The sequence below is a fragment of the Archocentrus centrarchus genome, chromosome 4, assembly GCF_007364275.1.
Source record: "Archocentrus centrarchus isolate MPI-CPG fArcCen1 chromosome 4, fArcCen1, whole genome shotgun sequence".
Lineage (NCBI taxonomy): Eukaryota > Metazoa > Chordata > Actinopteri > Cichliformes > Cichlidae > Archocentrus > Archocentrus centrarchus.
In genome coordinates this window covers 1910612-1926486 of record NC_044349.1, presented here as the reverse complement: position 1 = coordinate 1926486, position 15875 = coordinate 1910612, and the positions used below count along the sequence as shown (strand labels likewise).

Sequence of the window (15875 nt, the reverse complement as noted above, 5' to 3'; positions counted from 1 at the left end):
AAACTGAGTTTTAATCATTTAGCTTGCTACAAGTGTCAGGCCTGCTTCCAAAAATGTAACATGGACGTTTCCTACCACCAAAGTGCAAAGTGACAGGATGAGATCGTCCTTCTGAAGTTTGACATTCACTTTGCACAGTTTTTTCTTTTCACCCTTTAATATAAAAGAACAATAAGTCAGGATGCCAAAACAGGCTACTAATTCATAAGAACTTGTTTGCTTTAACAAAGGACTTCTACAGCTTTCAAATTAGAGCAAAGTCTTAGATAAAACTAAACAGTAATTTTGCTGCCAGCAAGTAAAACCCAGGAACGTCTGTCACAGCCTCACAAAACTAATGGAGAGCTTCACAAAGCTGCATACACACTGGAAGCAATTTGCTTGTTACACGTAGCTTTTGGTAACACTAATATACACCTCTCAAAAACATTAAAGGACGCTTTTTAATCAGAGTTCAGCATCAAGTCAGTTAAACTTCTGGGATATTGATCTGTCCTAAGCAGCAGAGGGTGGTTACTTTGTTTCTGCTGCTTCGGTGTTCATGAAATTAACAACAGGTGCAACAATGAGACAAACCCCAAAACAGGAATGGTTTCACAGGTGGATGTGTATACAGTAGATGTAGGTTTCTTATATACACAGTGATGACAGATGATCACAATGAACTGTAACAGTGACTTTGAGTGTAACTCAAAGTCCAAAAGAGTGTTTGCTGTTCCTTCAGTGAAGTTCAAAAGAAGTCTTGTGGTCAGAGATGGCTTGGGACAAAAGTGTATCAGTATTGTAAGATGATCATCTCACAATGTGACTGCTGCAGGAAGCTTAGAAGATGGCTAAACTTTCACAGCATGAGCTTTGAAACAGAAGGATGCTGGAACCTGTACTAGTGAGTAAGGTGGCTCTGCCAAAGACACAAATCATAAGAAAGCCTTATTTAAGATTTTACTTTGATTGCACGACGTTGAAGAATTGTTGTTGTTTTTCGTTTGTTTGTTTGCTTGTTTTGTTTCCAGTGTGCTACAACAATTTTCTGTGAGGTTTCTGGCAGTTCTTCAGGGTCCTCCACATTCCTGGTTTGGAATTTTCTTTCTGTGTGGACGTTGCATGTTCTCCCTGAGCCTGCACGGGTTCTCTCCGGACACAGGTGTTAGGTTAACTCGTGATTTTTTATTTTATTTTTTTAATTGGCTGCAGGTGTGAAAGAGTATGAAAGGTTTTCTGTATCTTTGTGTTAGCCTTGTGAAAGACTGGTGACCTCTCCTCCTCGTACCCGGCCTTTCTACCTGTGGCAGCTGGAGAGGTGTTGCCCCACCCTGCCGCGCTGAATCGGATATGTCGTTGAGCAAATGGATTGATTGCCACATATTTTCTCTATTACCGGGCTACAATTGTCTCTTTCTATCAATTTCTTTCAGTGAGCGTTACTAACTGCCTGAGTCCTCAATGTTTTTAGCTTTATTTTAATGTTCACTGTTGATTTGATGTATTGTTTCAATATTATTTTAATTTATTGATATGAAATCCTGAATGAGAAATGTCTGTTTGGTGGCAACTCTGAATTCGCTCAGTCCCATTACGCTAATACAAATTATATTTATGAAATTTAAAGGGTGGGGTTAAATTCATTAATCAGGAAAGGTCCCAACCCCAAATGCTTTATTAGATTTGTCCAAACCAGGATCGTGATGGCTGCACGTGGTTAAAACTGCACTGTTTCCCCCTCTTTTTTCTGAGTTTCCCTGCTTCTAATCTCCCGACAGCCCTTATTACCAGGACTCAAAGAGCAAAATGTAATATTTTGTTCGCGGATGTGAAAGGTTAATTGTACAGTGTGTGCGCTGTCCGCATGTGTGCATTACTATTCAGCAGTGTAGCTGAGCGCAGCACCACTGGACCTGTTTTACATTCAGTGAGAAGCAGTCCTCTAACTGCTGCTTTATTCAGAGACAGCTTCTGAACTGTGCCTTCATCCATCGCTGATGTGTTAGACTCATAGTTGCCATGATGTGGCACATTCACACATTCAGACCATCTTGTTTTGTTGCTGACAGCAAGAAAAATACCAAATACCAAATGTTGTGCCATCATCTGGCTCTGATCATTTAGACGAATGCTAAATGTGTGATATGTGTGGTTGTATTAATGTGGTGTACTTTTTCCACCACAGAAACATCTGTTTATGTGTTTAGTTAGTGGGTTTTGATTATCTGTCTCCAGACTTTCTATTTAAGTAATATAATACAACTCTTTAGCCAAGACTTAAATACTGTTGGATGAGCTCCTTTAAGACTCAGCTACAATGCAGTTACTGCTACTTTGAAACTACATCTGTTTACGTTTGCATTACCATCATAAACATACATTAATTCATTGCCTAATGAGTTCAAACTCAAATTGCTGTGGTATGTACACAGCAGTACAGATTTGTATGGGCGGTACATGAAGACGCGTACTGAGCAACTCAGCAAAAGGATAATTAAATGATCACTTTTCTATATTTGCCTTTTAAGCCAAGGTGACGCTCTTTGCTCATAATTACTCAGCTATCTTTCTCCTTCCAAACAAAACAGAATATGAGATGAGGGATTTTTATTTTGTGAGACATGTTTTATAATGTTGAAGGTTCAGAGAAATAACACAAACACAACAAGAACAATCTGAGGTTAAAGTAGCAAAGATGAATCTGCAGCGCTGTCACGAGCCAACGCTCATTTCTTTGTATTTTGCTATGAAAACTGGAAATAGATGCAATGATTTACTGAAATATGCAAACCTGTATGGCGATACAACATATGAGGCAAAAACAGAGTTTATACAAGTCTCTGAAGGACAATATTTGTTATGACCACCTTTATTCACCAACCCAGCCTGAAATCTTTTAATTTCTTTAAGTAGTCTCCAGGAATTCTTCTCCAGGCTTCTTGAAGGACATTCGAAGCTCTTCTTTAGATTCGTGAGCTGCGTTTTGTTCCATGACAGAACCTCCACCGTTTAGAGATGACTCCATGAGATCGGCTGTCACTGATTTTCAGTTCTTCAGCCTTTACTCCCTCGGTCTCTTCTTTAAGAACGGCTTCTTGAGAGCCACACTTTCACTGAGACCATCTCTGATGAAGCATGAACGTAAAGGGCCATGTGCATCTCTCAGGTCTCGTGCCAGATCTTTGCTGGATATTTTTTTTACCTATTTCTTAAGGATATGACTTTTCTGGCATTGTTCATCAGCTGTAGATGGTTTTATAGACCTGCCACTTGTTCTTTTGCCCTCCACTTGCCCATTTCCTCAAATGGTACACTGCACATGATGCAGAGATATGTTTTTGCATTTTTCATAGATAAAGAAGAAGAAATTGGAACAAATTGTGTTTTTGTGACAGGCTGTATTAACAAAATTTTTCAATTTTAAATTGGGTCTTTGCTAAGATGTCTGTTATGTGTAGAAACTGGTTCATCACTTGAGTTTGGTGCCTTTGTTGTGCTTGAATGACTCATACTGTAGGTCAATGTTAAGAGGCTTAACAGACTAAAAACCCCAGAATGAAAAAGCAGCCAATGTCCAAAGAAAAACGTCGAAAGACCTGCAGCCTAGGGAAGACCACTTTAAGAGATTATAACAAAGTCTGGATCCAAAATGCCAAGGAATGAGGGGTGGCTCGAGACTTTTGCACAGTACTCTATAATTTTATAAACTGTGTATTAGTTAATTTAGCACTGACTTTGGTCTATCAGACTAGAAATGTTACAGATCCACTTAAACTGCCTCTAAAACGTCACCACAGAATTCACTGGTGTCAGTGGTTGAACTCTCAGATGATGTGCTTTTCTAATTCCTCCCTTTTGATTTGATGTGCATAGAAGTGCCAGTGATGTGTGGAGTTGTCTTTATTGGCAGCCTCCATCATCGCTTACATCCCACCTTAACACTAGCCCTGGCACATGAATAAAGATTTCCTATCATGGAGCCTGAGCACAGGCGCCACACTCTTAAAATGTGACAAATGCAAATGGGACGAGAGAAATCAAATGTGACTAACGTGTATGGAAACAGAGAAAATCAATTGTCTCCTCAACAAATGGATGAGCTATTAAAATGATTGTGCGCTACAGGAATATATTATCCTCGGCAGCTGCCAGCAGAGGCAACAGCAGCTCATATCCCAGGTCTGCTTGGCCCAAGGAAGCACACGCAGCTCCCACAGAGGCAATTATAACCAGGATATGCATGGGCGAAACATGGGATTTATCTGCCTGCTCTCATGCTAATAACTCTTACACATTATAGCAAACATAAAACATGCAGTAAAAACACAAAGCAAAATAAGACCATAAATGCCTTCTTTGACAAAGTTAATTTGTCTGGCTCTGTTTGAAAAGAGATGGTGCATAGATGCTGAATAACTGGCTTTGAAGAAACATTGGCATTTTCCATCTTTAATAATAGAAAAGCTTTTGACTTGCACAGAAATTTAAGCTTGGGAGTTTGGGAGCAGACTTTGAACTGTTATTTCAAATCAGGATGAAGAGACATTTCTTTTCCTCACCCCATTTGTCAGTGATATTGTGAATAAAGAATTAATTAAAGCTCAGATATCTTTAGAAGAGGCGAGATATTTTTTTTTAAAAAGGCCTTTCATGAAACAATTGCAGCTCGCTGATATTCAAATAAACAGTTTTTCATCAATCTCTGTGGGGTATGGCGGCTTCAGAGGAAAGGATTCAGTCCCCTCATCAGATAAAGATATTTGCCAGCCCTCAAATGCAGCCCATATTAACATTTCAAAACAATCAGAGTATCTCTGCAGGCATAGGAAAGGTTACACAGCATGGAAATAACACAGATTTTCTTGTTTTTTGAAGTTTCTGAACAGCCTTTTAGAATTATTTGCCGCAAAATAAATACAGATAATGTACCTGATATCTGCACTCAATCCTATTAGTTGGGAGAAAATGTCAAGACGGAGCGCCATCGGCCTTAAACGGGACACATCTCCACATGATATTGATGGGGTAGTAACCTTCTGAAATGACAGCTTTAGTGGAGTCTCAAACATGGCTCCATTAAAGTTTATTATATCGCAAAATGGTAATGTGGCCCGCTGCACCAAGTGACCAGTGTCCTTCCGAATGACACGGTATACATTCACCTGTTTGACAGGTGTTGGTGTTCAGCACTGGGGGAAAACAGGAAGTAAGGAAATAAAAAAATAAGAATGGAAAACAAATATTCCTAAACGGAACCCTCATAATTGTTATTTTCTCAAAAAATAAGTTACAGTGTTGCGACTAATTTGTTTGATAAACTCTGGAGTAGAAAGTGATGCTCAAGTTTTACATTTCTGAACGTGATAAAATTGTCCGTGGAGCTCTGAGGCTGCCGTGAAGCATGATGAGGGGTTTAAATCTGAGGCCGTTCATTTCGTGCTGCAGTACATATTAACTCGGCTTCAGTCCTGACCTGCTCTGGAGACGGTTATGCTAATAAGATATCAACAGGTACAAACTCAAGATCTCTTGTAACTCAGCATGCAGTAAGTAAGAAGGCCTCAGGGGTTTTTTTTGTCTTTAAGAGCTTCTCGAGTCTTTATCGTTCCACAATGAATGTTAGTAAGAAATATAGGTTCTTAGAAGGAACTTTATTCCTTCCTTTTTTAACAGTTTTATTGTTCTATACATCTTATATGATCCAGAAAGAGGGCATCTAGATTAGTTTAGATTAGAATAGATTAGATTAAACTTTATTAATCTCTTTAGGAAGGTTCCATCAGGGAAATTAAAGTTCCAGGAGCACCTTTTACAGATAGTACAGATCTATGTGCCTGTTGAACTTACATCTAATTGCAGGCAGGCTAAGTCTATGTTTCAAATATCCATTTAACTTCCTCACAGACCATTTAACACTACCAGGGCTGAACAAGAACAAGACTAAAATCATCTTACATCTAAAAACCATTCATTTATTCCTTTATATTCTTCTAACATCATACTTTAATCTTCCTTTGTAAAATCAGCTGCTCAGCAGCCAGAAAAAGAATCCATGTTTGGTCATATGGTGCCAGTGTTACCCCAGTTCATGTGGTTTGGAAGCCCTGGGTCAGGGTAAGAGAACTGAATAAGGGGAAGACTCCCTGAAGATGTAGCACCTTTCTGACTCATAGTATAAATACATTTTCACCCATCCAAACACAACAAAGTGCAGGTAAAATCAACTGTAGCTCCTTATGTTGGAGTACATATTAACATGAATGGTTTCTGAGTTATAGTAATGACATTACTGCCACCACCAATACACAGGACCACCAAATGACTCAGGGTACAGCGTTCTTCCTCAGGTCTGAGAGTAACGCAGTTTCAGTCCTCAGCATGTCCTGCACATATGTGGTATGTGACAGTAAAGAGACTTTGACTTGGCTTGACTGAGGCTATTATTTGGATCGTGCATGTAGAACATTGAGGACCTTTTGTTTGTTATGCTCGTATTACTGAGCCGAACACATTAGTAAGCCAGAGTTTTTAGTCTTTCCATACTGCTACTATAGATAACCGCAAAAAGAAGAAAGAGGCCGAATGACAGTTCTTATTTCTGCTGTTTCACTTCAGGTAACTTTGCAGTCATGACTCAGCTGTTCTGCTTTCTGACCTGCAGTTTGTTGCTGTAGTTTTACTGAAGGATCTGAATGTGTCTTCTGTTGCGGAGGCATTAGGTTTGGGTAGGTAGGAGATAAGAGGTTCAATAACAACACTGACATCAGGGTTACATGTTATTCAGAAATACAGACGTCTTTAAACACACAGCTGTGCAGATTGACACATACAAGCAAACACAGACACACTCAAGTCACTTGAGACGCAGCGTATCGTTAGAATCGGGCATGTGTCCCAAACCGCGGGGAGCCCTTCCAACAACTTGGCTTATAGATGAAGGTTTTACACACACACACACACACACACAGACACAAGGAAACACAAACTCACACAGCAGCGCACACAATGCCTCCCGCTGCTGCTCCTGGCGAGCTATGAGACGTGGCCTGCTGACTAGAGAATGGCACAATTGTGTGTTTGGGCCATCTGCTGCTGAGACTGATATAGATATCACACACACTGAACACACAAGCACATTCTGCAGGCATACACCAATGTTGCCCACCCACTTGCAAACAGACAAAAAAGATATTAACCGTGACCCATCTATATCACAGCTATCATATGTTATTCTTATGTTATTTACTGTGGCTCAGACCTGATGGAAGGTATCACAGCTCCTGCAACAACAAACAGAGGAAAAATATATTGAAAATCTTATTTTCAAGCCCGTGTTTTGCTCAGCGCTGAGTAATCTTTCTTCAGCATACGGCTGAAATACCTGCCAGTCCAATCTGGAAATGTCTTTATTGCTGAACTTTAGAGTTCAAACCTCTCAGAGTCAGAACAATAAAGAGAGTAAACATCAGGAACCAAGCAAACCTGCAGCAAAGACTCAAATAAGGCCAAAGGATCACATTTTATTGACATCTCTTTCCTGCAATTAGGAAAACAAAAATGAGAGACTGACAGCTCCTCTGTGAGAAATGCTCCACACAAACTCATCCATACAGCAGAGCAGAGACAAATCTGTTGATTCTTTTTACTGTTAAAAATAATAAAGAGCCGTTGGTTGAACCATTACATCCCCAAATTTTGAGCTGTTGGGTTGAAAAGCCTTCATATGATCGTCGTGGTCATGAATGTCTTTCCAGCTCTAAAATACAATGGAGGACGGAGGACAGCAGCGTCCTGTGCAAAAGCACAACAAAGAGGGAGGACTCACAGCTCTTGTTCTCCTGCACAAGCACGTCCAGCCAGTTCCTTATGACTTGTAGGGGTTTATCATTTTTATCATTTTTTGATAAATAAACAAATTTGATGTTCCATGTTGTGAGATGGCCTTGAGAGCACCCTGAAAGCTGCTGACAGTTTGATGGATTGTTATCTAGTTTGGAGTGGCATCCAGTTGAGTCCTTGCTCATTTTTAACAAAATGCATCATTTTTTTGCTGGTCCGCAGTCTTAGAATAATTCTGTGTGAGGAAAACATTACAGGATTCATCTTTTTAACCTACATAAAGATGAAAAACCTTTTAAATTCACTTCGCAAATGGAATTTCATTGTTTTATGAAGATGATAGCACAGACAGCCGGAAATGGTGATTAGTGTGGCCAAATTCATAGTGAACGACCCTGTGAATGTCCAAACCAGGCTCCTATTCACTCCACAACTATAAATTATTGTTCCCTGCAAAGGTTTGAGGTCCATGGTAAAATCCCAGATGCAAACATGTGCAGCAGATCTAAAAATAGCTGCTGTTCTGGAAGTGATCCAGAGGTGCACAAGAAGACAACCTGGAAGGGGAGATGGCCAAAATTTAAATCAGCTGTTGTTAATATTTACAGGCAGAGTTAACTGAACTTCATAACACCTCCTGTATGCTTGTAAAGTTGTTCTTTCAAATGTATCAAAATGTAAAATTAGCCACTTTCCAGAAAAATCCCTGTGCATCAGGAAATTTGAAATACTTGGCAAGGAAACATTTCTGTTCATCTCCAGAGTAACAAGTCTTTGTCCATGATTTCCAGGTCTTTTTCCAGCTTGCCAGATGACAGCGAGGAATCAAGAGCCAGGTACCTCTACAGGCAGTGGGTGGGACTTGGTTTAACTGATGTCCACCTATCCAATCACACTGTTCTGCTCAGTCTGCCGGGTTCCACACCCAACACCATCACCGACAGATCCAGCCACCAATGTTTCCTGCCAAACGGGACCCCCTGTGACCAGCGTGGACCAAACGACCTGCCGAAGCAGCAGTTCTCCTATGCTGCGTACTCTGCCCCAGGAAGTGTGCAGGTATGGTTGTGTTGTGCTGTGTTGTGTTGAAACCAAAGCTGTGTAACCCTTCTGGCTGCTGGAGCCCCGTTCCTAGTCTTTCTCACCTGTATCAACAATATATATTGGCAAACCCGTCTCCAGTCCCCAGCTAAGGTCACACATAAAGGTCATAGCAAGAATTTTCGGTTCCTAATGCTAAGAACTTGATCAATCAGAGCTCGGGGTCAAAACATATTTCAGTGCTTAGTTTCAGCAAAGCAGGAAACAACATTTTGTTGCAGTGGATATCAATAGTTTCTGTTGGGCACTTATTTTTTATTCTGCACAGTTTGATTCAGCTGTCTTAAAAAGAAATTCATCCACAGAATATTAAGCAATTTTTTCAAATACAAACTAAATACAAATAAGTTGCACTTAATGAAGGGAGCACAGCGTAGCTAGCCGTGGTCAGGTAGAACACTATGTTCAAATCTAAAAGTCAAGGCAGTCCAATCAAGTTCAGGTGTTTAGTGGGAAAAAATTAAAAAGCTCACCATAAAAATTAGAATGACACGAACATCATAACAAGCTGTAAATCGAGGCGAGTTCATCGACAGTCAACAGCCAGAAACACGTTCTGCTCAACAATGTCTCCATCGAGCCTTTTTATAAGGGATGTGTTTTGGAATGATAAGTTGTTTACCAATTTTCACATCTTTGATGTTGTTGAAAGAAAGAATAAAAGATATTCCAATCTCCACCAATGACTGAACACAATGGAGCAGAGTCTTTAAAATGGGTCAAACTTTTATTTCTTTTATTTTTCTGCACTTTTATAGAACCAAAAAAGAAAGTTTCTCAGAGGCTGTCTCAGGCTGTCTCTTCCAGACAAGCTAGTTCACACACATTATATGTTACATGCACATTACAAAAATAATAAGAATACATAGTTAGAAATGGAACAACACCAATGCACTGAATGCAGAGATCTCAAAAAATTGTACATAGTAGTTGTGTCATGCACATTGCAGTGTTAATCTTTTACCATCCTTCAAGAGTGTGAAGGTTAATGGAAGTCATTATGTATGTAGTCCACCCACTCTAGCTAGAAGACACACAGACATGCATACACAAAGCGTACAGTCACACTATTTTTAGAGGGTTTTACTTCTCTGTATCCTGGGAACAGAGAAAGGGGTTGAAGGAGATGCTTGTTATTCCCTTGAGCCCCTGCCCGGCCTGAGGGCAGATGAAAAGTTGGAGTGATTCTTTGAATACCAAGTTTTCCTCCTCTTTTCACCCCCTTCCTCTCTCTTCGTTCTCCTTTCTCTGCTTTGCTCGATCCATCCAGCTGTCCACTCGTTGAAGTCTACCCAAAGGAGGGTCACAGTCATCCATCACTTTATTATTTCCTACCACTGTTCCTGCACGCTGTCTCGAATTGAACAGTGGTTTGCAGGATCTAAACATGGCTTTCAGACAATTAAATATGGCATTTGTGATGGATGGATTGGGCCCAGAGCAAGTATACTGGACTAATAAGTCCTGCTGTTGGTGGCCCTGTTTTTTTGCTAAGGCTGAACTAAAAAGTTCAACCACTGTGTTAAATTTGAAATGCAGAATAAAATAAGAGCAGCTTGCATTATTAATTCTTGATGTGGACCAGAAGAAGAAGATATGACCATGTTCATTAGATGTAATGTTGCTATATGCAAACTATAGTTCAATAAAAGTGCAGATTTTACACACTTAGCGTGTATAATATTATAGAGGCTGCTGACATATCTGTTTCTGTTTTCATGCAACCATCTCCACATTCATTCCTTTTATTCTCCACTCCTGTATGAAGAGCGTTGCAAGTGGATATTAATAACTAGCAAATAGAGACAAACTTGAGAGACACTTGCAGTTGTAAAACCAGTACTGGCCCATAATAAACGATATATTGGTAAAAACGTACTAATTCTTTCAGTTTTGCTTTTCGCGATTTATCCGATTCAAACTAAACTAACTAACCAACTTTTGACAGTGCACAACAAGTTCAATTAAGCAGCAGGTTAACTGGACTGTGTGAAGTAGGAAAGAAGCTACACGGTTGTTCAGCTAAAAAGCAGTAATAGAGAACGGCAACAGATGCGGAAAACGCCACAAGAGATAGACCCAGTTGCCAAAGGACCCTCAGGATTTGTAAAGAATGAACAGAGGAAGTACAATAGCAGCGTCCCAGGTGTCATGAACGTCCACGAAGAACAGGAAATCCTTCTGGTATAGCGCGCATTCACCGGAGGATGTTATCCATCAAGTGAAGCCAGATAGCAGCCTCCCTGTAGAGCCTCAGGAGCGTTTGGTCACAGCTGTAAGAACATAGAAAAACATGCAAGACATGCACATAAAAAAAGTTGGTAGAGAAAGTATGGCTCAACACAGGAGCAACTCCAGGTTACTGCAGTACATTTCTAATATAAACGGTAAAAATGTGTTCTTATGTGCTGTCCTAAACAAATTTAGATAATTATCACGCTACAAAGCATTTTCAGTCAGTTTGCTTATCTGAATATCTTTAACCATCGTTCTACTTTAAAGTGGATGTAGCTGTTGTGTCAACTGAATATGATTATACTTGATTTACCAGTAAATATATACAAGCCTTGTTTCTATGAGTTCTCTCTGGAGTCAGTAGTTTGGTTTCAAAGACCTATAATGGTCTCTGAAATTGCCCAATTTGTCTTATTTTACAGTGAATTAATCGGTTCTATAAGAAAAATTCTTCCTGGGCTCCTTTCCCTAATAACCTATTCAGGAATTAATATATAAAAAAAGAAAAAGAACATAAAGGGCAAAACAAATGAATAAAGAAAGAAATAAAAGAAACGGCTATAAAGAAAGATACTGAAGGAAAAAATGTACTATTTGAGAAAATGGACCATTCTTATTCATGGTACACAATAATCTCTGTGGTGTTTTGCTGTCCATCTGCTTATATGCTCATAATTTTTTAAAGTCAAGTTCATATTTGAACAAAGTTTGTAAATAATAAGTTTTCTTGACATGAATTATTAATGCAAAATGACAAAGTGAATTCACTTCAGATCCACCAGCATGCAAACGTCAGTGCTGAAGGTAATCTTAGGTAAAGGCACAGGCTTCATTACGTGACTCAACATCACAGTGTAAAAAAGCTCAGCAGTGCTTTATAAAAGCGCACATTTAAGCTTTCCAAGGATGGACTGAGGGGAAAAGCTTCTGACTAATTCAACACAGGTAGAGAGAAAGTACTTGTCCTCAGTGCCTTCCCTTTTCTCTTCTCTTTCTCTCAGTGTCATTTGGGTGAATTTTCATCATTGTCAGTCGCACACATGAAGACCCATACATACACACTTCAGTCAGTGGCTACAGCAGTTGGAGATCTAGAAATGTATTTGCTCCCAGGAGGCTTTGCAGCTGGTTATCCTGCATTCTCAGGCAGCACTGCCTGCTGAACTCTGACCCAGGGGCATGTGCGTGCAGTTACAAGGCTACACACATACATAAATGTGGTATTATTCCAGTTCTCAAAGAAATGGTGTGAAATGTTTCTATACTGTGTGTGTTTCCTTCACCAAATAATTGCTGAAAATGGGAAATGGTGGCTGTAAAGATTAAAGCCATGCTCAGCCTTAATCATCAATCAGCCGTTTGGGGTACAGTGGTGTTCCCTTTACAGTCGCGCTTCATCATCATTATGTACCTTTGAAGTAATACTTTGAGACAAACCTTCTTCTCCAATCAAAGTGCCACTTCCTGCACAGAGATCATCTGAGGTTTTAAGAAGCTTTTTTAAAAAAAAAAAAATCAAAGAAAAAAGAACTGAAACTTTTGGGCAAAGCAAAGACAGCAGAGCGTACACAGAGAGCGAGGGCAGTATAGAAAATGAACGAATGGGAGGAGGCTCGTGCCTGGATGCTGGTATAGAAAAGCGATGACACATGAATCAGAATCAGAATCAGAATCAGAAGGTTTTATTGCCATATGGGTTGAACAGGTTCACAGCATTAGGAAATTGCTGCGGTACTTCGTGCTTACAGAAAAAAAACAAATAAGTATAAAAACTATAAGACAATATACAAGTATACAAATTGCAAATATACAGAGATATTAGAGCTATAACTATAGCACAATATTACAAAATTACAAAATATACAGTGCAGAGACTAATTAAAAGATAAAAGAATGTAGACTATATTCCACTAATATGTACATCAGTGCAATCAGACAGGTGCATAGACATAGGGTCATCAGCGTTTGTGGAGGGTGGTGGTAACAGTCTTAGGGTAATTGTTCATGAGTCCAACAGCAGAGGGGAAGAAACTGTTCTTATGGCGGGAGGTTCTGGTCCGTATGGACCGTAGCCTCCTGCCTGAGGGGAGAGGGTCAAAAAGTCTGTGCCCAGGGTGAGAGTGGTCGGCTGTGATCCGACCTGCACGCCCCAGTGTCCTGGAGGTGTACAGGTCCTGGAGAGATGGGAGGTTACAGCCAATCACCTTCTCAGCAGAGTGCACAACGCGCTGTAGTCTCTGTTTGTCCCTAGTGGTGGCTCCAGCGTACCACACAGTGATGAGGATGGACTCAATGATGGCAGTATAGAACTGCACCAAGCAGACTATCACAGCTGCACATAAGAATCTGCTGTTTCCATATTAACCTTACCTTACTGCAGGTAGGATGGAGAATGATATGCCCAACCCCGGGTGAGATGCCCTGGAGCAAGAGCTGACATCTCCACTGAGACTGCCTGAAATTTAGAGGTGTTTGAGAGTTTGGGAGGAGTACGGTTATAATGTATGAAGCTCTGCCCTTTATGAGAAACTACTTTTGGCCTTCTGGTGTCAGGACCAGAAGAAAGAATGGAGTCAACCTTTCAGCTACTACCAGACTCACACTTGATTTACTATACTGCAGTTGGACCACAGGACAATGGTGGGTTACCAGGGAGGGTCATAACTGCAGCTAAAGGACTCCCACTATGGCTAATTGTGGAGATGCAGATGAGGGTCTAGTTACTCTTAAAGATTTCTTTACAGAACCAAATGGCCAAATAATTCTTTCCCTGCCAGCAGTGAAGACTCTGAACTTTATGGTATGGCTGCTTTAATGGTTTACACCCTGTAAAGGCCTCTCAGGGTGCTGGTACAAGAGATATTTGAGGAAACTGTCAGGAAATGCTGCACTGAGAGGGGTGCAAATGTGTCTTAAATGGGCTTATGGTGGGCGTTACACCCCTTTATAGTTTTACCAGCACCATACACCATGCAGTGCTCAGAGTGAGAGACACCATGGCAAAACCCAGACACCAACACCAAAGGACACCTTGTGCAACTGAGCTACGCAAGCATTTAAAAAAAAAACTATATTAATTTATGTCCAGGAATTAAAATGACCTGGTTCCTCAGTCTTCTTCCCTACAGCAGGTGCTGACAAGTAATCGATTATGGCCTCCATTGTGCTCATGTTTTTAAATATTTCAGGTTTTACATCTGCCTCCATGTGCATGAAAATACCTACACCAATCCAAACAATGCTTTGCACACAAACAGCATGTGTACCAGTTAGACGGAGTTTAACAGAAATAAAATATTATAAAAATGTCACAAGTTGCATGTGTGTTTGCTATAGTAGGTTAACAATATGTATTTCTAAAAGTATGCACGTAATATATATATACACCTGTCAGCTCATTATCACAGAGTTAAAGCAAAGTTAGTTAAAGCAAAAGCCTCATGCAAGAATAATTAGACTGTAACAGAAAGCAGGATAAACTAATTAATCTCAAATGTCTTGATGAGTTATTTAGATTAGAAAGATGAGATGCTGAGCTGAAGGAAATACAGCGGCAGAAGTATGCCGAAACATCCAGTCCATGTACTATAATACTCTTCAGTGTCTCTGCTCTCTGTACTCCCTCATCAAACATATTAATATCTGTAATTAAACCAGTTAGCACTATTTATAAGCTAATTCTATGTCCTCATATATGTTTTTATATGCATTATGGCCTCTGCAAATATAAACTCAGCCTTTTAGAGATAATGAACTCCTTACAGTTTAAAAAAAAAGTGTTTCCTTATAATTATGTAAATGTAGAGAAATTCAGCCAAGGAATGAAATGAAATCATCTCAGGATATATATATATATATATATATATATATATATATATATATATATATATATATATATATATATATATATATATATATATTAGGGGTGGGACTCGATTAAAAAAATTAATCTAATTAATTAGAAGCTTTGTAATTAATTAATCGAAATTAATCGCATTTTAATCACACTTAAATATTTAACATGAGAAATATTAATTTAAGTTTGGTTGATGAATGAATCAATATACATAAGTTTACACTTCAAAATCTTGTTTATTTTCCCACCAGTCTGCTACACAGACCAACGAAGGGCGAAGTGCTCCTGTGAGAAGCAAACTCAGCATTTTTGTTTGTACTTCCATCTGGAAGTTTCTTGTATTTAAATTTCCCATCCACCAGCGTAGTCTCATCCGTCATCTCCGTAGCTGTGTCCAAATTCAGGGGCGGCATCCTGCGAAGGACCCAGCCCACCGGGTCCTTCGCAGCCCACGAAGACCGCAAAGGCCGGAAGAGAGCGTTTGTGAAATTGGACGGTCTAACCTTCATATCTGCGTCACCTGCCCTCACCTCAGCTTAGCTCATGTCGCCTAGCAACCGTGACAGCATGAAGCACAGCTGTGTAAAAGCAGCTGGTTAAACGGAGAACGAACTTTTTCTCCTTTTTGTGGTTTGATTTTAAATCCTTAATTCAAAATAAGCTGTTAAAACAAGCATAACACATTTCAACATCAAGGAATACAGCTGAGCGAATGATTAATTTCCAGCTATATTAAGTGAGACATTAACGTTTAATTAAAAATGTTTAATAAACATTATGATGCTTAATTTTAATTTCAGCCAAACCGATTTGCTCAGGAACAAATGAAACACTGAAACAAACCAAACACCAGCCGTTAGAG

General features: G+C 39.7%; 1 protein-coding gene across 1 annotated transcript in view; it reads left to right on the top strand.

The window, feature by feature from the left end:
• naaladl2 (N-acetylated alpha-linked acidic dipeptidase like 2) overlaps window positions 1-15875 on the top strand; it is a 411382-nt gene that overhangs the window by 160183 nt on the left and 235324 nt on the right. Inside the window, exon 6 of the mRNA XM_030727141.1 lies at window positions 8613-8880. Within this exon, the coding sequence (XP_030583001.1) occupies window positions 8613-8880 (268 nt within the window). The remainder of the gene's footprint in view (window positions 1-8612; window positions 8881-15875) is intronic.